General features: G+C 40.8%; 1 protein-coding gene across 2 annotated transcripts in view; it reads right to left on the bottom strand.

Moving 5' to 3' along the window:
• The window catches only part of sh2d3cb (SH2 domain containing 3Cb), a 30,980-nt gene extending 12,023 nt beyond the window's left edge, over positions 1 to 18,957 (bottom strand). Inside the window, exons 1-7 of one of the 2 annotated variants that reach the window (XM_070963801.1) lie at positions 18,910 to 18,957; positions 14,068 to 14,782; positions 6,546 to 6,585; positions 4,993 to 5,121; positions 2,205 to 2,596; positions 1,638 to 1,741; positions 200 to 666 (exon numbers count right to left, since the gene is read on the bottom strand). In XM_070963801.1, coding sequence (XP_070819902.1) covers positions 200 to 666; positions 1,638 to 1,741; positions 2,205 to 2,596; positions 4,993 to 5,121; positions 6,546 to 6,585; positions 14,068 to 14,782; positions 18,910 to 18,928 — 1,866 coding nt within the window. In that variant the 5' untranslated portion in view covers positions 18,929 to 18,957. Of the gene's footprint in view, positions 1 to 199; positions 667 to 1,637; positions 1,742 to 2,204; positions 2,597 to 4,992; positions 5,122 to 6,545; positions 6,586 to 13,118; positions 13,245 to 14,067; positions 14,783 to 18,909 lie in introns of those variants that run through there. The other variant, XM_070963802.1, reaches the window with a different exon arrangement.
• Positions 18,958 to 24,679: the final 5,722 nt, after the last annotated feature.

The following is a 24,679-nucleotide window of genomic DNA, read 5'->3' as shown; positions in this document are numbered from 1 at the left end:
CAGAGCTTTTTCCCAGAAAACAGCTGCATGTTGCATCTGGACATGACATGAAAAGCAGCGAGTGGTTAGACTTCATCATAGCAGTAGTATTGCAGGCCATAAAATCAAAGTCGAGTTGAGTTTGGTGATAATTCCACATTGTAAATATTTCAGTCGCTGTTAATCTGGAAATATTGATGACATCAGCTGTAAACAGTACCATGCAGTCAGCCTTGGTGATGTGTTTGGCTGCTGTCCTGGGGTCAACCTCGGCCAGCAGCTCCTTCACCCTCCGCAGGATGCCCACCTCCAAAGGCTTATTCTCCTTGGGCATCAGTGGTGACTGGTACCTACTCGGCTTGAAAGAAGAAACTGTCTCCACCACCGGGGAGAAGTACACCTTCCCATCCTCCACCCTCAGCGGATCAATGCCCATTGGCCCTTCCTCTGCCCGCAGCCTCTCAACGTAGCTTTGAGGGCCCAAGTATAGCTCCGTGTAGCAGCTTCCACCTGCATCAGAGGATGGGAAGTCCTGGTTCAGATGAGGTTGGGGTCCGTCTTCACACTGTCTGTGGAGGGTGCTGTTAGGAGAGGGCAGGGGTCGGGAAGTATCCAAGTGCCTGGAGAGGGAGGGGGATGGAGCCACACTGGATGCCCGCCTAATGCTAGGACTTCTAGACTGTGGAGCTGGAAAGAGAAGAAAAAGCATTTAAGTTATTCCTTAATCCAAAGTCTTACCATTTGAGACGCCGAGTTTAGAAAAGCAGAAGTTGAGATATAAACAGTTACTGTCCCTTATCCACACAAAACCCTTCACCTCAAAGGGCCCAAAATTTAAGACATCTGTGCATCTGAGAACTTGTCCATGTATACACATAAAATATATTGTTTAAACATAATAAAATATATAATAGAGGTCTTTCAGTCTGTAATTAGCATTTTTCTTACTGTAGTTCTTTCTTAATTTTTGAGAGGTATTGAAACAAATATTTCATTAAATGAATAAAATTCATGCTTAGTTTAACCATTCAGTGACTCAAGTTGTCATCTTTGTCCAGTTCTGTACCAAACATCTTACAATCTCTTGTAATTTTCACTCTCAAAGTTGTATTTTCTGCATTACAAAAGAAAACAAGCAGGTGGTATCATTAAGGAGAGCCACCAAAGCTCAGCAGCTTATTGCTATCCTCTTACATTACGCATAGCATTAAACTAGTTTTGGGTTATTGTAATACAAAAGGACTTGTAGGAAATGACCACTGTGTTTGATGTTTCTGTTTATTTCACACACTTACTGTTTTACATCACAGTAAGTAGTTTCACAATTATATGATACAAAATTATTCTGTTTAGTTTTGTTCACACACACACACACACACACACACACACACATATATATATGAAGACAGAGAGAGAAAGAGAGAGATATAGATATAGATATAGATATAGATATAGATATAGATATAGATATAGATATAGATATATAATTGCTATTTGAGAGCTGACGGTAACTACAATAAACTACTTTGACCTGTAACAAATATTTATGGAAGTAGTATGTGGTGTGAGCAGATCTTTATCATTAACATTAAATCTATGTTTTATTTGCTGACATAGCTTCACGAAGGAGAAAGAGTTTTGTGTGGTATTACACTCACTGCTGTTGTATGGAGTCAGGAGTGAGGATTCTCCACCCGTCAGCAGAGGCCGGTCGTCCTGCTCTGTGTTTACATCTGCCTCCCTGTGGTGGAGAGAGGAAGGACTGCATGGAGACACAGAGAGAGAGAGATGGCAGATGGATATCACATGCAGGAAACAGCATCTCATTTTGAATCTCATTGAAAAATAACTGTTTCCAATATCCTCAGAGTTTTGGATTTGCTGCTTTTCTCTGCTTTGTAAAATTTTACATTGTATATTCTGGATGTTTCTGACATTTTATTAACTAAACATTTCATCAAGTACTTATAAAATAATCATCAGACTGGTGAGCATGATCATTAAAGGCATCCCTTGACATTTTCAGTAAAAATATGGTCAAGGAGAAATACAACTTAAAGGTAACATCATCTCTAAAGATAAAATATCAAGCAAATATCATGTATCAGTCATTAGAAGCCCCCTGTGAGATGCTATGTTAGCTTCTTCTCATAGTTTGTACTCCTCTGAATAACACAAAACTACTGAAACAATTTCTGAAACATCCTCTGTGTTGTATGTTTCACCTCCTCGGACAGACCCTCTCCTCTCCGCTCACGCCGTCAGCCCGCTGTCCTGCCGCAGAGGGCTGAGGAGCGGCAGTGCAGAAGGCCGTCTCCAGGTAGCTGAGAGGCAGCGTCCTGTTCACCGGCCGGTGAATCTGAGCTCCACTCCACCGGGTCAGAGCTGCTCTGCTCCCCACGTAGAAGTGAACAAGAGCTGGCAAAGAGTCAAAGGCTTCATCCTCCAGGCTGTATTTGACCCGAGTGTACGTCTCACCGCACTGAACCACTGTCTTCCTGATAAGGAAGTGAAGTGTCTTCTTCTCCCAGTGGCTGGTGAGGACAAAGTCGCCCTGACTGGACTGAGAGTCTCTGATGAGGAAGTCGCCTTGGATCACCACCAGGCTCTCCGACACCTGAGGAGACATTTTAATTAGGGATCGACCAATTATCTGCCACTATCCACTATCGATATATCGGCCCGGCCGATAATATCGGCCGATATTTGGCATTTTTTCGATCATCGGCATCAGCCTTTTTTTCCACCAATAACCGATAAAATTAATTAATGTATTTTAAAACGCGCTCCTTTGGCTCCGATGCAGCCGTCTCTCCGCTTGAAGTCACCACTCTTGGCTGTGTAACAATGTCCCGCCCACAGCCCTCACTGATTGGCTACATGGCACAAGTGAGTCAGTGACAGCCAATCAACACTGAAGCCTCTACATGCAGCGCCACAGATAAGGAGAAGTAGACGACTGCTCTGGTGATCCAGCAGAGATAAGGCGACAGAGTCAGTCCAGCCCAGAGTTGACATTTCACCGACCTACTTGTCTAATCACATCAAGCATACGAGGAAAAAAAAAAAAAAAAAGATGTAACCAAGTGAACATGACCTGAAGCTCCTTACTTAATAAAAAAAAAAAAAACATAACGACATACCAGTAGTTAGACTATAGCAAGTATAAGCTTCTGCTGTTTGGCTCTGGAGATGAAACTGTTCACAACATCAACAAGGCATATTTCATGATGACCCACCGCTACATTATACCTGCTGCAACTGCTTTATAGCTGTGGCCAGACGCACAATAATAATATAGGCCCTTTCGGGTACCGTTACTTCGACGGTACAACGTGTGACACAACGTGTCTCGGCCCATGGGGTGGCTCCTGGTTTATCAATAAACAACACCGGAGGTGATTCTAGCCAATAAGTTGAACAGTACTACACGTTAACGTGTCTTTGTTTGTTTACAGTCGCCTCTCCCTCAGCACTCGTGCTCTCACTACACTATGGTGCAGCAACGTAACTGCTGGTGTTAAATGATCGTCTTTTTGCACGTCACTCGTAAAGTCCAGGGATACGAGTGAGGCAGAGAGCACACATCGAGGAGATTATTCTCAGTGTGTTTTATTTTCAATCAATAAATTTACCGTCGCGTCTACAACTCACGTGTGTAATGAAACGCTTTTCCAAGCTGGAAGATATGAAAACTGTGGCGCTGGCATGACTCCTGCTACTGAACTGGGAGTACTAACTCAGACCCAAATTTCAGAACAGTTCAGTTCAGTTTATTTTGTTGATGTTTCAAAAATTCAGGGATTTTATTTATTCATTTGAGTGAGTGAAAGCAGAAATGCTGCTGGAAGGCCCCTGCACTTTTTGTTTTAAAAGTAATTAAACTTAAAGGCATTTCAATGAAGATTTTGTGTTTGTGTTATTTTACAAAAAGTTATGGTCTTTTTTTCAGTGTACACAAAACAAACAAACAGTATACTGTATTTATTCTAATCCCAGGTGTGTTACTCTTAATTTTGACACCAAAATTTAAATTTTTGCTGCAAATGAATATCGGTTCTGAATATCGGCTATCGGTTTCACTTGCTTATTAATAATCGGTATCGGTATCGGCCCTGAAAAATCCATATCGGTTGATCTCTAATTTTAATGCTTCTTGGTTGTCCAAATTACTACGTGATCTCTTTTAGTTTAGCTTTTAATGCAAGTTATTTATGTAGGTAAAGCAATGTTCGATTATTCTCATTGAGGTTTGGGTGAGGAACTTTGGGTTAGGTCTCTGTCAAGTCATCAAAAGCTACCCCTCTGACAGAAACATGACCTTTTTTTTTCCAATTAAATTAGTCAAAATTGGGAGGAGGCTGACATAAATCTAAATGTATCTGTTTGTAATTCTGACTCAAACTATTTGCTTTCCAGTTTATGAAAGGTTTCATCCAGAAAGGAAAGGCGGGTGAAGTGAGGATATCTAATATTCAGTCCACCCTTCTAATACCTGAGATTCTCAGACAAAAAGCCAATCAATCAGATATCTCAGGATGATTAAAGGGTAATTAGATGATTCCTGCTGCATCTGGACTCAATCTAACAATTGCACCTGTAATAATGTATTTATTCAGATACTTATCTATTCATCTAAATCATGGCTGTTTACTGCCATAATACTACTAGATCCCTCCTTTAAAGGAAAAATCCACTCTAAAATATAATTCAGCTGTGCTATTTTAATGTGAAACTCAGTTTGAAGGATAAGTCCTCACATCCTGTTTCATTTTGGAGATCCCCTTTTTAGCACAAAACAATGTAGCAACTCTTCAGATGATAAATTACCTAAATGGAAATAATGTAATTCTGGTCACTACAAGGACTCACTTCCCATTTGGGGACAATGTCCTCCTCAGTCACAAACGTATTGTGTGTGTGTGTGTGTGTGTGTGTGTGTGTGTGTGTGTGTGTGTGTGTGTGTGTGTGTGTGTGTGTGTGTGTGTGTGTGTGTGTGTGTTAGAGGCAGACCTCCCAGGGGATACGTCCGTGGTACCAGGCGTGGCTCTTCAGGTTGGTGCCGCTCAGTTTCAGCTCGTCCTCCAGCTGCTTCCTCAGTTTCTCCGATGGCGGTTCCAACCAGAACTTGTCTTTGGAGAACTTAAAGGGCATCACAGGTGCACAATCAGATGCCAAAACCAAATCAAACAAAAACAATACAATTACAAGAGTTTAAAGCATCTTGAAGCAACTTCTGATAATAGGTTCAATACCAACTACCAACAGAGGTGTCTAAAGTCTGCTGCCTTTCTGCTGCTGCTTTCCTCTTTCCTGCCATCCGGAAAAGCAAACCAGAATCTCTTTCCTCAAAGAAGCTGCTTGAAATTTTGTCCTCTGAGAGAAGAAGCATTGTGGGTAAATCTGGTCAAACTGCTGCCTTCTCAGCTCTGTTTGTGTGTGTGTGTGTGTGTGTGTGTGTGTGTGTGTGTGTGTGTGTGTGTGTGTGTGTGTGTGTGTGTGTGTTAAGAGAGAACAGAGCGGGGATGGGGGGAAGGGGGGGGGGACAGTTCTGGTATTCCCACACTGGCATCCACACCGGCAGCACCAGGGGCCCGAGACCCAGACCAATGCTAGAGTCATGGCCTCGTCGCCGTGGCAACGTCATTGTGCGATGGGGGTCATCACTCAGTGGCGCTTTGTTTGACTTGTCATTACACAAACATACACACACACAAAACAAAATGAAGATACTGTATATCAAGAGTTTACACTGACGGGCTGGGAATGCTTTTGTTTTCACACATATACACACACACACACACACACACACACACACACACACACACACACACACACACACACACACACAGAAGTTACTGTTATTACACTGTTACATAGGTGACATGTTGTTTTTCTCCTCCCTGGCACCTCCCACCCCTCGCTTCTTGACAGAATGGTTTGTCCCAGTGGCCTGTGCATAAAGGGCTGGGCACCAGGCCAGGAACACTTCAAAACAAAATAGGAGAGTGTGTATAAATGCGTGTGTGTGTGTGTGTGTGTGTGTGTGTGTGTGTGTGTGTGTGTGTGTGTGTGTGTGTGTGTGTGTGTGTGTGTTGGAGGGGGAAAAGACCTGGAAGCATCTACTGAATAGCTTTAATTTTATTAGCATTATCATTCATTGCCAGCTTGTCCCATTCAGACAAGTGTGTTTGTCAAGTATCCAATTATAGGTCAATGAACTGGAAATTCTCTCGCTCTCTGTGTCTCTTTCCACCTTTACAGGCAGAGCTGCCGGCCGAATGAAGGCCGTCACCATTACCAGCAGCAACAGCTTCAAAGTATTGCACTGTAGAGGACAGCGTTCCCCGACTCCTTTGTACCACTCGAGCTGACTGAATTAGAGCCTGTGTGCTGTGTAGAAGATCACAGCAGCAGACAGACACAACTTTTAATTTAAGATTTTCTGAGCACGGTGTCACTGCTGGGAACAGAAAGTGTCTTCTCTGACAAGAGGAAGAGAGAAAAGCAGCGTCACAGAGTGTTTGATGAAAATAGATTTAAAGTCATATGTAGAAGAAGCCCACCTTCACGTATTCTCCACTGCTGTCTGTCAGCTCCTGCAGACTGAAAAGAAAAGAAACTTATGAGAAATTTGGATCAAAAATGAATATCTCAACCAATTTGGTGCTACACCACAAAGAAGATACTGAGATATTTCAAATAAGATAAAAGCTTGATGTGCCGGTGGCAAGGAGACGTCAGGGGATCATCAAAGTCATTAGGAACTTTGTGGGTGAAGCAAATACTTCTTGCTTTCCTCTGCAATTTCCCTGCAGGGATCAATAAAGTACTCTATCCATGTATCTATCTAGGATTCATTTCCTGTACACCACCAATATCTGTACCAGATATAATAGTAACCCATTCAATAGTTATTGAGATGTTTCAGTGCGGGTCAAAGGGGTGAACCGACACACTGACTCTTCATTCCCACAATGTGTTTTTATGAAATGTGGCTATCTCTGCCTGAAACCTTCTGAAATTATTTGCAAAATTTGGTCTCTTTCTGTGGATTTGCTACAGAGGCTATACTCTGTCTTCTGGCTGCAGATATTTTGTGGTATGTTGTTGTATGTTTTAGATTGCTCTTATTTATTCTTATGGGATCTGACAGCTCCTGGGTTGTTTTAGGTTGTTTCCAAGAGACAAAGAACATTTTATTCATGCATTTCTGACTGTTCTGTGTTTTAGTCAGTGGGTCTTTTCTGGTTAAATATAGAATAAATAAATTAAATTAAAAAATAGTAACTTACTCAAAGAACAGTTCCAATTAAATTAAATAAATAATCATTCAATATATTCATTATTGATGAGTACACAGACTGAGAAACTCTTTAAGTTACATTAGCAATGAAATATAATTAATTAAAATTGGAAGATTACTGAGATTTGAGAATATATCTATTTTGCCTTTCAATAATTACAGCAGCTCTTTGCAGGGAAACTTTCTTGGACATTATTGGGAAGTTGTGAGCCTCTTGAAATGAATGTGTTATAGGCAACAATCACATTCAGACATCGTGAGGAAGGATTTAGTCAGAGATTAGCATTTATCATGCGTCACCTTGTTTGCGGTGGATCAGATTTGATGAACCGTGGCATCTGCCTGGCAACTGAAGCAAACAACCCAAACAACTGTTGAGGTTCTCATTTTTATATTACCCAATCCTGGTTGATGTGTGGGAAGGTCCCACTTCTCCCAACAGCACTCGCTTCAAACCAAAAGCACAGGTAGCAGTAACCGCAGTAGAGCTGGGCACTGCTGAAGCTGATCTGAAACTTTTGAGTATTAGGGTTTTTTTTAGTACTTTGAGGAATTTAACCCAATTTTTTTATTTCAGAGAAAAAGCCAAAGGAAAAGTAATTAGGATTAGAGTCGTGGGCGCCATGAATATCTGAACCAAAGTTCATGGCGATCCATTGGAGAATTGTTGGGATATTTCAGTCTGGACTAAAGTGGTGGACCGAGGAAGTATTGAGGATGAATACCCAGTACCCAGTACTGATGGTAGCTGTAGTTGCAGTAGCAATAGTAGTAGTAGTAGTAGTGGTAATACAGTATTCTGTCTTGTTGCACAACTCTCTGACAGCTGCAGTGTGTTAATCCGCCACCACCCAGCAACAGTTTGCAACACAACATACTTCTCCAGGGAGGACGGGGAATATTTCTACTGCTGTGTGAAACCTCAATCTGCAAAAGAGTCTGTTTTTCAGGATTTAAGCAAAGGAAATTTCCTTTCTCCCCGATGTCCAACCAGTAATCACACCAGCTGGCTTCTCACCAAGTCCAAAGGCTCTGGGAGTCATAAAACTCAGCTCCACACACGGGGGAGCGCGGACACTTTGAACTGACGTTCGACAAAGGGAAAAACACTCAAACTGCAGTCAAGCGATTTCTTTCTCACAGCAGCGATGTGTCAGTGAAACTGGCTTTTCTTTTTCGGTCACTCTGCTCTTCCTCTTCCTCAACATGCTGCATATTTCCATGAGTCACGTCAAGGGAGGTGACCTTTTGTTCCCAAACACAAACTCTAAGAGCAGGCAGCAAACACACACATACAAACACACACTGCATGAGGAACTCCCTGACAATCAAGACCTGTGTTCACAATCCTTATCTAGTTGATTTTATGTCCTGGATTACTGCTTGTATCTGTGTGGAGCTCATTGGATGACATCAGAATTATTATATTTTGGAATTATTTCCTGATCAGGGTAAAGTCTGGGAGGACAGGATGTGCATGTATTTATTTCTGACATTTTGTTTTCCTGCGATTATGAAACATTTCATCAGCAAAAAGAAAAGAGATCATGAAATAACAAGAGCTCTAAAGGAAACTGGTTTGATTTATTGAGATCATGACATACTGTAACTTCTCATGATCACGAGAAAATAACAATAATAAATAAAGAAATAAATAATAAAAAACATTTCATCATCTGGCCCTCGTTACAAGTAAAGCACTGCTTCAACACAGTATTAGCGCTTAGATAAGATCTGTTAAATATCGCTGCACATAAACTACAGACACTTTGATGCAAGCCTACTGTATCCATATGTTACAGTCTAGCCTTATAGTTGGAAAGCAGTTTTATTTCTTTGTATAACAGCAGACTCCATATGTAGTATCAATCCAGGAAGGAATATGATAAAACTGTTGCTTTTCTGGATAGTCGATGTGCATGAATGTTGGGAGACAGGACGGTGACGGTGTCAATGATTTGACGCTTGTTGAGACGCTGCCAGTATGTGGGCTCACGTAGAAACACACGGGTGCAGGTGTTTTAATGCAGATTTGATGCACAATCGTCTTTAGCTCGCGCCCAATGTTAGCGGGGCACATAACAGAACTTTAAGCTATGCGATTGGATGGTTTTGCCACAATTAGGAGTCGTAACAAGCTGCAGTCAAAGGGCTTGTTAGCTTGGAGAACATTTTTGCCCTCTTTAATAAAACTGATTAAATACTGGATTATATTGTGTACATTCCTGAGAACAAAATACCAGTAGGGTAGGCAATAGTTACAATAGTTCAACAACCAGCCTTACAAGTAGTCCTCCTGTCAAAAAGCTTCAACAGCCAAGTATTTTATGAAGACAGATCAGGCCTCAAAAGCTTGTTTTCATATCTGTCCTAACGGACCGTCATCTGCACGTGCAAAGAACAATTTCACAAAGGTCTCAGTTAAAGAGGCCTCTTGTGCAGCAGATAAACCCTTGCACAGATTGACTCTTAGTTTTATGAAGAACAGCAGAGACCATGACAGGAAACCACAGCCTCAGTGAACGTCTCCACCTTGTGTTTCTGAAGAGCCCGTCCTGAGAGCCTTCCGAGGGGGGACACCCTCTCCACCGGGGGCTGCGCTCCCCAAACCAGCATCAAATTTTACAGCACTTCCTGCTCCTCCAGCCAGAACATCTTGCACCACCACATTAGACGCACTCATAACATTCACACACACACAGACAGTAGTTCTAGCTTCAAAGCTCCCATAATGGCCCAAAACAAATGTGACACCACCTACGTGTCCACGCCGAGCAGAGGCTTTTGACGTTAACCACAGAGAATCAAACACAAAGTGGAAAAAGAGACGCAGGCAGTGAGCGTGTCTGACTTTTAAATGAAGGTCAAGGTTAACCTCAGTAACCACTTCAGCTCTGAATGATTCATAAAGTGTGAAAGAGAACTGTCCCTCTGATCAGGAAAGACGTCCAACTCGACACTGTGGCTGATCTGCCACCGACAAGGACGCCTTACTTTCACTTTGCTGGCTCTCATTGAACTCTGAAACACTCAAGTAGGTTAAACAAATTCAAATAGAAATGTTATAAGTAGTATTAAAGGTGTCTTTTTTTCTTCATATGAAAGGAAAATACAGTACTTTAGAAATATGTAAGATGTGTTGTGAGTAAGTTTAAACAAAACATTTCCCCCGTTTCTACTTTTAGTATGTTTGAAAATGAGAAAAAAGCCAGCTTTGATTGAGCATATTGATATTGATATTAATGAAAAGATCTCATGCAGCACCGCAGTGAAACGCATTTTAAAGTGTTCGACCAGTAAATTCTTAGTATGAGGAGGGTTTAGTCCACAACAGCTGACTGTTGAAATAACAGTGAATAATGACAATGATCTCGACCACATCAACCAGCACGTCAGCTTCAGGTAATATTCAGAATTCCCCCCGGAAGTTATTACTTCAAGTAAATGTTAAATTACCGTGAAAACAACATGAATCAACAGCAGAGCTGAACCAGACAGATCCTGAAGCAGCTTGTGTGACAGTTCATAGATACGCAGCATATGTCGCTAGCTTACTGCTATCTATAACTGCAACAATTAGTTGATAGATTGATTAGTTGTCAACTATTAAATTAGTCAGCAACAATTTTGATATAGATTAATCATTTTGAGCCATTTTTTTCTGAAGAGCTGTCCAAATTTTCTGATTCCAGCTTCTTAAATATGAATGTTGTCTGGTTTCCTTACTCCTCTGCGGCAGTAAACTGAATATATTTGAGTTCTGGACAAAGCAAGACATTGTAAAATGCAACTGATGCAAATTAATCAATATTATTCACCATTTTCTGACAGTTTATGGACCAAACAACTAATTAGTTAATCAAGAAAATGATCAATAGATTGTAATGAAAATAATCAGCAGTTGCAACCCAACTGTGCGGTTCACATGATCACCTTACTCCATAAATACATGGTCTTTGAACCCCACCTAAATTTCCCTGAAACTTCATAAGTCCATCCATCCATCCATTATCTATACCGCCTATCCCTTTCGGGGTTGCGGGGGGCTGGAGCCTGTCCCAGCTACAATGGGCGAGAGGCGGGGTACACCCTGAACCGGTCGCCAGCCGATTGCAGGGCCACATGCAAGGACAAACAACCATTCACACTCACACCTACGGACAATTTAGAGTCATCAATTAACCTAATGAGCATGTTTTTGGTCTGTGGGAGGAAGCCGGAGTACCCGGAGAGAACCCACGCATGCACGGGAAGAACATGCAAACTTCACACAGAAAGGCCCCGCCTGACCCGGGGATCGAACCGGCAACCTTCGTGCTGTGAGGCACGCGCACTACCTGCTGCGCCACCGTGCAGCCCACTTCATAAGTCTAATATTATATTTCTGAACATTTTAATCATTTCTTCTGATATCAGATGAGGGAAATTGACTTTGTAAAATGTGAACATCTAAGAGCTATTGAATGGTAAATGTTCTCCAGCCACTCAAGTCATTATTTTGTGTTTGAATTCTACCAAACACCTTCATATTTCACCAGCATTCAGCTGGAGAAGTCTGAAATCTGAAATAAGATATGGCAAGACAAGAAGGTTACTCCAGGTGAAAGCTCGCTTGTGAGCTAGCCTTAGCTGAAACTAAAGCCAAGTTTAGTTATGGATTTTCCCCTGACATTAGGTGTGATCTGTAGACGAAAAATAAGTTTTGATAGTTTTGATGAGCTGGCATTTTGCTCAATCAGTTTGCTATTCCATGTAATTAAATGAGGCAGTTAAACTAATTCATGATGGGGAAGGTAAAAAAACAGCTGAACTCCAGTAAAGGTGGCTGCGCAGTGAATTTCACTTGATTTGGTGGTGATGCTACATTTAAATAACACACTCACAGTATTAAACTGTGAATGGCTGTATTATACATTTTAATATAAATAGTAATAGTTCTTGGACATATAGAAAGCACTGGAACACCTGATGCCGAAAAGCTATAGACTGCGAGTAATAATCAAACCAAAGTTCAGTGGACCGGAAAGCTGAGAGAACACATTTTGTTGGTAGATACTGCAGTTTCTCTGAGTGTTCAGTGAAGATTATCCAAAGGCAGGGTGCAGTATCTGTGTTTCTTAAAGTTACTCTGTGGGTTCTATGATGACGGTTCATTATGATATAACTCAAATAAAAACACTGCAACTTATCTTGTGTTTGACAGTTTTGCTGTCCAGCCCGAAAAATCTTTACCCTTTTTTCAGCTTTACTGTCTCTGTAACTCCTCTGGTCAGCCTTTGCAGGGCGAGCAGAGTCAAAGGTCAAATTCAGGTGTAAATCAGGTCAGACCAAAGCGGGAAGGAGAAAATTAAACAGGCACTTGCATCTCTGCCAAAAAAGCCTTATCACTGTTCTGAATGAAACCAGACCGGGATCAAATTCCTCGTCTTATGTAACAGATTCAGCCTGCACTCCTCCATATAACACACACAGACAGACAGACTGCAGCCCAGCCTGACAGCCCACTGACTTCAAAGTGAACTAGTTGTTGTAAATGTTTCACTACCAGCTTTTCCTGTTTTAAAGCCACTAACCTAAAACATGTGTCTGTTTCCTGCTCTAAATGCATCAGCCGCAGACGACAAGCACAACAACAAAGTGGAGATATCAAGACAGTCCTTGAAAATGTCCAACTTGTGGAGGAGACAGGAGCAGATGACAGTGAGACAGCGCACAGTCCTCCTCTGACACTGACTGTCAGGGATGCGAGCTTCTCAGAATAACCTCAACACAATCACAGCACGGACTTCATCTCACTCGCTATTCATTTATTCATTAATAGTAGTTTTCTCACCTTGTCTCTCCCTCCCCGGAGCGGGATGACCGACAGTTCATGTGCCCAACTTCACACATTTTGTCCGGCTCAGTCCGACACGCAGCGCCGCGGAGTGCGAGTGAAGCGGAGCGGCAGGCGGGGAGCCACTGCGCATGTGCGCTGCTGCCGCGGTCTAATGTCCGCACGGCTTTACGAGCCAAATATCACAGCATTTCTTCCTACAATGACGTTTTTCGTAAAATCACACAACTTGTTTCATCACATTATGACTTTTGTAAAATAAATAAATAAAAACCTTTTTTCCACATTTTTTAAGGCAAATCAAATAATGTGATTATACCGATTATTCAAATGATCTGTATTCAAAGGGTGTACATTAAGGGTAGGCAGGCTGTATATTCTTATTTTAAAAAGTTATACAAAACTTATTCAATAGTTATTTTAAATCGTATTTTTATTGTTTTTCTTTTCTTTATTGATGGCTGTGATGGAAAAAGTACTCGGATATTTCACTTTTAAGTAAAATAATTAATAGATAATAGTAGTAATAGCAATAGTGTAGAAATACCATCATGCATTAAAAAGTACAAGTTTTAGCATCACGGTGTACCAAAATACTCATGATGAACAATGGCCCATTTCATAATAATTTAGCTTATTCTGATAACTGATTACTCTGTAGTGAATTTACCCCCAGGAATCAATATAGTCTTATTTTAAAGTATAATAATACATCATAATTGATTTCTTGAATCTATTTTGAAAACTCTTGAAAGTTGCTTTGCAGTGATAATCTATAATCTCACCAGAATGATTCTTTGGAAAATGAGACTTGACTTGACAGTGACCTCATATCCTTCGACCTGACGTTTGTTTGTTTGTTTGGGCAGGTTGAATAACCAAATCACAGACTATTTTTGGGCTGGTCACTGCATCATCTGAAAGTGTAATAATTCAGCGTTCTCACCTGTCAATGCTATTCACTTCCTGCAAGTCCTTGACAGTCTTTGTGGTTTCCTGTTTACTTGTGATGCCTCGCTGCCTGTCTGTTTGCTCGTCCACGTGGCTGTTAGCTGCTTCTGCTATCGGGTCCATCGGCACGTACACATCCTGTGATGAAGACACTTTAGAGCCTTTAGTTGCCATGTTTGAGGGCTCTGTTACAGGTCTATCAGGATCTAAAGCATCCTTGGTCCTTGACAGTCCCTCTTGGCTCTTAAAGAGGTCCACTGAAGGATCGCTGAAGCAGCTTTCAGGTGCTGAGGTCAAAGGCGATGCCTGAGTGGGTGCTGGGGGATCAGGCAGCGGCCGGTCCAGACTGCTCAAACTGAGGGCAGACAGGGCACTCAACAGGGGAGAGTCTCGGACATGTTCCCCTGACTTCCACTGGCTCTGCCCCTCACTCACCCCCTCCTCCTCTGTCTTCTTCTTCTCCTTCAGCCCCTTCCAGCTCCTCTTCTGCTTCTGGCTGCGGGGCACTGTGCCCACGTGTGTGTACATTTCACTAGAGTGGGCATAACTGGGGCTGTGGAGGCAGGGCTCCATGTCATCCACCGATTGCCCCCCTGCTGTTGATTTGGCACCACCGAGAATCCCATCATGCTCTGGGGCTGCCTTGATGTTGGCCTTCTCTGATGAGCGGCGGGTGGAGAGATTAGTGAGGCTCCCAAACCATTTGAAACCTGGAGATGAGGAGGTAGTTAATGAGGGTTGCCAGAAACATTCCTTTGACATCATTAGACGTCTTTTTTATCATGAATTTAAGTCTGAGTATGTAAAATATGACATAAAGAATTTATGGTGTCACATATAAATCAAACAAATGATTTAACTTTTTATAAACACCAGATGTAACTCAGTAAGAGAGTCAGCTGTGCAGAGATTTCTCTCTAAACTCTGTGGTTCAAAGTGAAATCTCTCCACAGCTGTTGGATAAATTATCTTGAATTTGAATTTGAAGGTCCACGGTCCCCAAATGATAAATTCTAAATGTGTCTGCAGATATTAGAGGCAGCACATTTGCATATAATGTCCGAGCAAAGATGTTAGGGGACACCAGTTTGCCTCTGAGGATTCAAGGTGAAGACGTCACCATGGAAGCTGAAAATCTGTCCAAGCTTTTAACAAGAGGGGCCATTATGGAGGGAAGTAATAGAAAGAACTGGAGCTCTTGGCTGAACATTCACACTAACACATTCACACACAGTCCGAGATTGCTTATGCAATACCTGAATTTCCCCTTCCCCAAATTCCGGGTAGCGTCATCTGTACATCTGGTAGTTTTCTGGTTTGTAAGGAACATTACAGCCTCATGGGGCTGATAAATATGAGACAGACTTTGTCAAACCCAATGTCCAATCACCTGTGGTATGTATACTGGACTGACCTACCAACCTTACTGATGAGGCAGTCTAGTCTGAAATACTGAATGGTGACGTGCCGAAAACGACTTCCTGTTCTTTCAAAAGATAAGATGTTACATTTAGTAGAACAGAGAAACACAAAATGTGACTGTTAACCTTGTTATCAGAGCTGTTTAAAGAAGGCAAAACCAAAATATTCTAAAAAAATATAGGTCCCTCTGATCTGACATTGTTTGTTCCACCTGCTCGTTCCTGCTCAGGGTCAATATCTCAGTCAGGTTATACATTATTCCCTCTTTGAGATGTAGTCATACATTTTAAGGACAGTTAACGAATAATGTGGGACCTTTAAGTCACCAGCAGCTGCAAACAGTTAATTTTCACTTTGTCCTGTGAAAAACAAAAATGTTTTGTTTGCCTCAGAGTCATGTGAAGAATGTTGTTGTACCCTCGTCTGCTGAAACTCTCCCCGTTTCTATTCTAAACTGCAGCCCCTCCAGCTCTCAGCAGTGTTTGATTATGTTTCTGCCCCAGGGACCTATTAGACTCGGAAAACACTGATGGATATTTATTTCCTCAGCTAAAGATAGACTAATGATTTTGAGAAACAGAGAGATGGGAGATGGTGGGGGTGCAGATGCAAAGAAACTACATATGTTGTTTTCATGTTAGAGTTATGCAATGGGTTCCTGATTAGGCCGTTAAATATCTGAACACTGTGTGATAGAAGGTGTTGACATTCATTTTTGAAGTACATTCTTTACTGTGATCGTGGATTTGATGATGCATGGAGCAACTATATAAAGGTGGAGCAACTTTGTATACAGTTCAGTAGTTCAGTCCAGTGGTTCCCAAACAAAAGGGTAGGTCACAGCATAAATGTGAGAGCTCATGAGATGATTAATGGGAGAGGAAAGAAGAAAAACATGTAAGCTCTGATACATAAAATCAGATTAATTTTTCAGGGCTTTCCCTAATGTCTGGACCCAAACATGAAACTATGAGAACTTTAGAGGGGAAATCTGAAAGGCGTGAAATGTGACAATGAGCCACAACTTGACACTACAAGGCCACAAACCAAAACTATTTGAACTGGTTTAATCCTTCACACTGAGTTTTGTCGTCATCTGTTTTTAAAGACACGCAATGTCAAATAAATGTTAATGGAGTGAAGAGTACAATATTTCCCACCGAGATGTAGAAAAAGGCCACAAACAAAAAAAGCGATATTAATAATGCCTCTAAAAATAAAGAAGTCTACTATCTGTTGTTTTGTCATATACACATTTCTATACTGTATTTTATATAACATTTTACTGAGGTGTCAGGTTAGAGAGTCCATAAACAGGAAGCTATTAGCGATCATTAACTGTGTGTCACCATCCAGATTTACTGAACCACCTGTGTCAGAGAATAACATGCTCCACAATGGAGACATGTTTTACTCACAGTTATGAAACAATGGGACAAATATGATTATTGAATAAAATAGGTGAACTTATTGTCCCGTTTGCAGCCAAGCTAAGGCCACTAATGAGCTTGTGTGTGTAACTCACCAGCTCCTCCCGCCCATATACGTCACCCAGAATCAAATAGTTCATGAGGACACATAGACTAACTTCTCCTGGTGTGACAAGGCCATAGCAACAGCAGCATTGTCCTCTTTTCTTTTGGTCAAACAACACAGCCACAATTGGTCACTCATCAGGGAAACATAAAGGAGGGCCATTTTAAATATTTGAACAAATGACTGATGGCGTCATTATTATGGTGAGGACACTCTGTCAAGATTCAAGATCCTGAAGGGTGCTTGAGCTTGTACACAATAGTTGAAGTGGACTTTGATTTTGAAGTAAAGTTTCAGCTGATTAGTGTTAAATAAGACTAGAATGACTTTTATTCACTTCGATGCAATTTTCCAGATTAGCTGCAGCAAATTTACCCCTGTTTTGAGGCTTTGTGCTAAGCTAGGCTAAACACATTCCGGATCTGTTTCATACTGGACTCAGTGATTAAACCGATATCCATTGAAAGGTTATATACAGCAGGATTTCCAAAAATGTTTCTAAACACTGATGATTTATTTCGGTTTTGGTCCTGTTTTCAGGCGTGAGCTGAATGAGCAGCCTTCAGATGCATCATGGGTGAAATTAAGCTTTTAAACAGTGAACAACTATCGAATCCAACAGCAGAAGAAGAGAAGCGCTGTGAACTGCCGTCCTTTCAGACATTTGCTGTCTTTTCTTAGCTCAACTCTGTGCTAAACTCTGCTCTCAGCTGGGCTGCTGTCCATTCAAACTGCACAAAGACACATCTATGCTTCATTTACAATAGACCAAAAAACTATTTGTAAGTGGAACAGTGAACAAAGACGCAACACACACAAACACACACACAGTGAAACAAGTGTCAATAGATCACATTCTTTTATAGGATTACACAAATAAACCCACATCAGCCTCTTTTCCCTGACTCATCATGTAACACTAAGTCTCTTTACTAATAGTAACTACGTAACTACATTTACTCAAATACTGTTTCTACAGTTCTACTCCACTACACTTTAGTGGGAAATATTGTACTTTTTACTCTACTACATTTATCTGACAGTTAGGAATACTAGTTACTGTTTTTAGGTCGGAATATTTAAAATATGTATGAGAAGCTTCTAAGATTAAACCAGTGGCTCCCAGCCTTTTTGGTTTGCATCTCATTGTCATAGTTCACATTTCAACAGGTTGCTCGCAGCAGTGGTGGAAGAATTATTCAGAACTTTTACAAACCTGTGAGTTCTGATACATAAAATCAGATTAATTTTTCAGGGCTTTCCCTAATGTCTGGACCCAAACATGAAAACCATGTGAGAACTTTAGAGGGGAAATCTGAAAGGCGTGAAATGTGACAATGAGCCACAACTTGACACTACAAGGCCACAAACCAAAACTATTTGAACTGGTTTAATTCTTCACCCTGAGTTTTGTCGTCATCTGTTTTTAAAGAAACACGATCTTGTCAAATAAATGTTAATAGAGTAAAAAATACAATATTTCCCACCGAGATGTAGAGGAGTATGAAGACGCGTAAAATGGAAATACTCATAAAAGTACCTCAAAATTGTGTAAAAAGTACAGTGCTTGAGTAATTGTACACACACACACACACACACACACACACACACACACACACATAAAGACACACATAACAGTCCCAGGGGGCATTTTACAGAATTTTTTTAGAAAAATGCAGCAAACAAAAAAGCAATATTAAGTGTTATTATCTGTTCTTATTATATTAAGTCTTCTATCTGTTGTTTTGTCATATACAGATTTCTATACTGTATTTTATACAACATTTTACTGAGGTGTCAGGTTTTTCTCGTGATAATTTGGGGAAATAAACTCTAAAAAATATTGCACAACAGCATCATGAAGTAAAATTGTACTTACTCAGTTTTCGTTTGTTCATGTTTCAGACGTTGATCTTTGACTTGACTTGACTTTTTGATACATTCACGTATAGAAAACGGTCATAAAACCTATCTTCCACTTGTTGCAGCAGTGTGCCAATGAGTCGCATGCTCTTTACCCAACAGAGTGAATCTGCTTCCTGCCATCTGAACACAGCGGAAGCGCTGGGGCTAAATTTCAAAGCAGTTTCATGTTATGTTGATGCAATCAGGTGACAAGTCTTTTTCTGACTTTGCTCTGGAAATGTGTGTCAGTCAGCAGCCACTGAGAACGTTTTAGTTCAGTTTAGTTTAAAATGTCAACTCAAAGGCCAAATCAAACATTCTTCCTTTCCCGAAGGGAACACGAAGGGCAGACATGGATTGATCCCTTTTTTGATTGCTGTTAGAAATGCTAATACTAATACTGTTATCATTTCTAAAGATGAATTGTTGAAGCAGGAAAATCCCCAAAAGTGAAAACAGGAGGTTTTGCCCTGATGGCAGCAACATGACACACTGTTGGTGTGATGATGTGGTCAGACACAAAAATACATGAAGATCAAGAATTAACAATAATCAATCATTTATTCATCAGTGATCTAACTGTGTCTGACAGGGACAGTTGCAGAATGCTTCCTCCAGGTGGAAAGTATCATGTCTAACTACATTTCCATTTCCTCAAGTAATAATTGCTGTGTGAGTTTGTCATATTTTGATATAAAAATGTTGAAATGTCGGTCCACAGTCTGTTTATTGAAGTTAATCTTTTGGCACAAATTGCTCCAGTGATGACAGAGCTGGAGCCTCTATGTGTAATGTAGTATGTCGCTTCAGAACAACATATTGTTTCATGAAATGAAAATTTTCTAGACTTTACTAGGGCAAAATGTTTAAAATGTTTTGAACTCCCACCTCTTCCTCCGTATGTTCTTCTTTACCATGATGATTTTTGAGTTATATATATATATATATATATATATATATATACAGTATATGAAGAAGTAATAAGGAAAGACACAGCACAGCATTCCCTAAACAACACAGCATTAGAGTAATTTCACTTCCTGTTTCATTTCTTAAAATCACTGGGTGGAGCTCGACTGACTCCTTCCTCACTAGTCTGTTAAATCACAGATTGCAGAGAGGACATGATCCCCGCAGACCAAACGTTTTGAGGAATAAACTTTGTCTTTCATTTTCATTTCATTTCAAAACATCGATGATCTAGTTTAAAATAATCTGTATTTCACAAAACAGTGCAGATATATCTATGTATATTGGAGGTTTTTAGGTACTGGCATCATCTTCTAATGACCAGATCAAACTCTCTCGGGGTAAAATTTTTTCTTAAGTCTGTAACGTTGTGATCAATTTTTCAGCTGAGAATTTAAGCCATCTTCAGTCATTTGACAAGGTCGGTGTTGAGTGTGTAATTCTGGAATGAAACTGCTCATTAGTGCATAATTAAAATCTTAAATCTGTATGCATCTAAAGCTGTGTGAAGGTTACTATGACAAGACACGACAAAAAAAAAAAAAAAAAAAAGTTGAAATTGAATAAAAATGGACCAAAAGTCTTTTCAGTTTTGCGGCCACAGTGAAGGTAAACTCCTCTGCCTTGTTGCTGCTGCTGCTGTCTGTCCACTGACATGTTTCCCTCTCTGTTTTCTTGCTGTCAGGTGAGAGAATAAATCATGCCGACTGGGGACTCTCCTTTAGCAGGCAGACACAGAAAAAGAAAACATGTCACCACAGCAGGAGAGCATTTATCACTCTCCGGGCTCTGTGGGTGGAGGCACAGAGCTGTCAACATCTTGCAACATTTCCTGCCAACGTTCGCTGGTGAACAAGAATCCCAAAAACCAAACTGGGCAGATCTGTTCGCTCAACTAAACCACACAGTCAAGAAAACTTTATTTTGCAGGTAGTTTCACTGAGATTTTAAAATCCAGACACGCCGCATCCAACAATGAAAAAAACAGTAAGGCGGAAAACACCTTTTCTTTAAAGCCTACAACAGCAAAACTCAAGCTGATGCAGTATAAATATCACCAACCACACGTGCAGACATTTGATCGTTCATAACTGAGGTACTGTCCACTGCAGTTTTGACCTCTTCACATTCTCATCTCTATCCACCCTGGAAGTAAATGAAGTTATGCGAGAAAATCTGGTAACACTTCATCACACAGCCCAAGATTTACAGTGTCATTTCATTGCATGAATGATAAAATACTTACTGGTTCCCACTGGTGCTTAAATGTAGGTACAGTGGAATAAAACATGTGGAGCAAGTTAGAGAAAAGTAGAAAATATAGAATTTTTAGAAATACTGGGTACCTATGGGATACAGTGACTGAATCTTTGGGATAAAACTTTATCCCCAGACTTCACAATATCACAGCATAAATTATTATGATGTGCGATTCGCTGTCATTTCTGTGTGTGTGTGTGTGTGTGTGTGTGTGTGTGTGTGTGTGTGTGTGTGTGTGTGTGTGTGTGTGTGTGTGTGTGTGTGCAGCCTAAGTTATTGCTGCAATAAATGTCTTCTCTGAGGCATCATCTCACCAAAATATCAACAAATCTGAGACACAACTTTGTAGAAGTGTCCTAAAGTACACCAGTGAAAATCAGGATTCATGAACCATTCAAAACACACTTGCAGTACAACTGTATTATATTACCAATGTGATGTCAATATACTTAAAATATATTAAAGTACACTTTAATTAAGCTTGCTAATAGTGAATTGCAAAGGACCTGAAAATAAGTATACTTTTCACAAGTACACTTTATTACTATTAAAAATGTGTATAATTTAGTACACTTTTTAAATGTACACTTAAGTACAATCTATAATACACATAAAATAAAGTAGATGTTTATAAGTACTTCGAAATACCATCCATCCATCCATCCATCCATTCAGGGTCGCGGGGGGCTGGAGCCTATCTCAGCTGTCAACAGGCGGGAGGCGGGGTACACCCTGACCCGGTCGCCAGCCGATCGCAGGGCAACATATTCAGACATACAACCATTCACACTCACACTCACACCTAGGTGCAATTTAGAGTCACCAATTAACCTAATGAGCATGTTTTTGGTCTGTGGGAGGAAGCCGGAGTGCCCGGGAAGAACATGCAAGCTTCACACAGAAAGGCCCGACCCGGGAATCGAACCGGCGACCTTCTCACTGTGAGGCACATGCACTACCCACCGTGCAGCCCACTTTCAAATAGCACTTTAAGTATTGCAGAATTAGTATATTCATTTTTAATGCATTTAACTAGAATCTATTTTGAAGTCCACTTTTTAAAAGTATAGGTCAAATTTACTTGTACTTGTAATGACTGACTTATATTTCTAATACTCTAAAGTATACAACTTTTTGAAGTGGGCAGACCATCTATCAATGTAATCAAAGTCTAATTTAATGGATATGGTGTCATATGCAGAGTATTTGAATCCTCACACATCCAGCTCTGTAATCATACAACCATCTGGATGATGTGAACACTCGTATGACGCTGGAAGCTTTTCCATATCTGCCATCCGTCACACGTGATGAGAACATGGCAGACGGTGCAGATGAGGCAGGTTTTAATTTCACCGCTAATCAAATACACAGTAAACCTGATTCTAGCTGCAGTTCGAGGTGAATTTCAGGTGAGCGTGTTTTCTGTCAGCAGGTTGATTAGAGGGAAAGTGTGTAGCCTGTCCCAGACCTCAACCGTCCCACAACATGAGTGTCTCTTTCTGACCAAAACAACTACACGTGGCACTCTGGACACTGAATTATGATGTGTTATTCCCAGATTTTGTTTGTTATTCACAATGGGGGAGGACATTTTATGTATATAGTAATGTAGATTTTAAGAAAATGTCTTTACATTGACGTGTGTGCATCTGTTCTTGTTCTTCTGTTGCTGTGATCCCTCTGTGGGATCTCTTCGCAAAGTCAGACAACAGATACATAAGGAAATGGTTTTTAAAAGTTTAATAGATTGTTTATTCCAGTTGAAGGATGAGAAATGTGGGGAGGGAAGGGTAGAGAGAGTTGCAAGAGGCAGAGCAGGGGTTGGGGTTAGGATAGAGGATGAAGGAGGACGAAGGATGAAGGAGTTCTCTTTTATACATGAACACCAGCTCCAGAAGCTCTTGTTCTTCTTGTTTTCCTTTAAAAGCACCTGAAAACAGAAACACAGCATGTTTTTGTTTCACTTCCAAAGGTCTTCTGCAATAAGCTGTTAGAATCCAAAAGATAAGCTAAGAGCAGCGTTTTCCTGCGTGAGGAGCTGGACTATCTCCTTCATTTGCTTCCTCATACTTCCGGATCTCTTCCCTCACAAGCAGCATCTCGTTCAGCTCTCTCACCTCTTTCTGCCTCGGCTGGGCTCTCCTTTCCCAGCTCTCAGACACTTTAGAGAGCTCCTTCTGGAAGCACTCTTCGGTCTCAGACAGCTGCTTCCTGAAGCTGGCTCGTCTCTCTGAGAGCTCCTTCTGGTGGCTTCGCTCTCTCTCTCTGCCAGCTGCTTTCAGAGTTCCTCCTGGAGAGCAGCTCACAGGTCAGCTTGCTCTCTTTCAGACATTCAGACTGTGAAGTGCTCCAAACAAAGCCCAGACTCAGACTTTGGCTTATTGTGTTTACAACAATAGTTGAGAAGTGCTTCCTTTTTAACTTTTTTGGTATTATATTTTATATCAACAATTTATTCATTGAATTGACAGAAAGCAGGTCATGCTACTCCCTGCACTGGGACTGAACGCTGGCCTTGGATGTTAATTGTGAGTTACAGAATAGTACACAAAACGAGCACAGCTCACCTGTAACCAGCCCTGTGTGAAGTTTTTGATGTGGGGCTTAACGCTGAGACAGAACTGCTCCCAGCTATAACAGTCACAGGGGATGTGTTTCCACATTGAGTACTTTTGCTTTTAGTACCTCATGTACATTTTCCTGATTATCTCAACATACTTTTTCATAGGTAACATTTTCATTGCAGGACTTCTCATAGTGTGGCATTAATACTTTCAGTAAAAGACCTGAATACTTCCTCCAGCACTGCTCATTAAGCGGCAGAATGGCCTCTGACACTGTAATGCTAGCACATCGTATACTATCCTTTTTCATTATTATTACCATAAAATTACTGTTAGTGTTGAAGGGGAGCTGACTTTATCTAATAATGAAAATACTGAGAAGTACAAGTACGTCTAAACTGTACTGCACAGCACTTGAGTAATGTAATTCATTACTCTCCACCGCTGCCAGGCTGGTGTTGAACTGTGCTTCGGCCCAGCTGACAGCTGTGACTGACTGTCTGTCTGCAACATATAATAGTAGTTATGTCATCTGAACAAGGACAGCTCAGAGTCACTTCAGATGAATGAACACTGTATGTACCAAGCGAGCCGTGTTACTGTATTCATAAGAGACTGTAACTTAAAGGGTCAGTTCACAAATCACAAAAACACAACTGAAGCAATGATAATTAATTTGTACATCACAGCTGTGATCTTATATATTAGACCTTTCATGTTTCATCTTCAATATTCCCTCCTGTGAAGAATAAAATCTAAATGCCAGATAACCTGTCCTCTACTTTTCAAAGTAAAAGTCGAAAAATTAAAATCAGCCCTGGTGATTAAAGCCATGTCTCCTTTGATTTTCTTTCTATGAAACTTTCTCAGTGTTCCTCAGCCTTTTTATGACGCCAATCAGAACTTTGCTTTCAGCAGTGAGTACTTCCTGCCATTCTGACATTCAAG

This window comes from Chaetodon trifascialis, chromosome 6, assembly GCF_039877785.1.
Source record: "Chaetodon trifascialis isolate fChaTrf1 chromosome 6, fChaTrf1.hap1, whole genome shotgun sequence".
NCBI lineage: Eukaryota > Metazoa > Chordata > Actinopteri > Chaetodontiformes > Chaetodontidae > Chaetodon > Chaetodon trifascialis.
The sequence above is the reverse complement of the archived record's forward strand: the minus strand, read 5'-3'. Positions and strand labels throughout refer to the sequence as shown.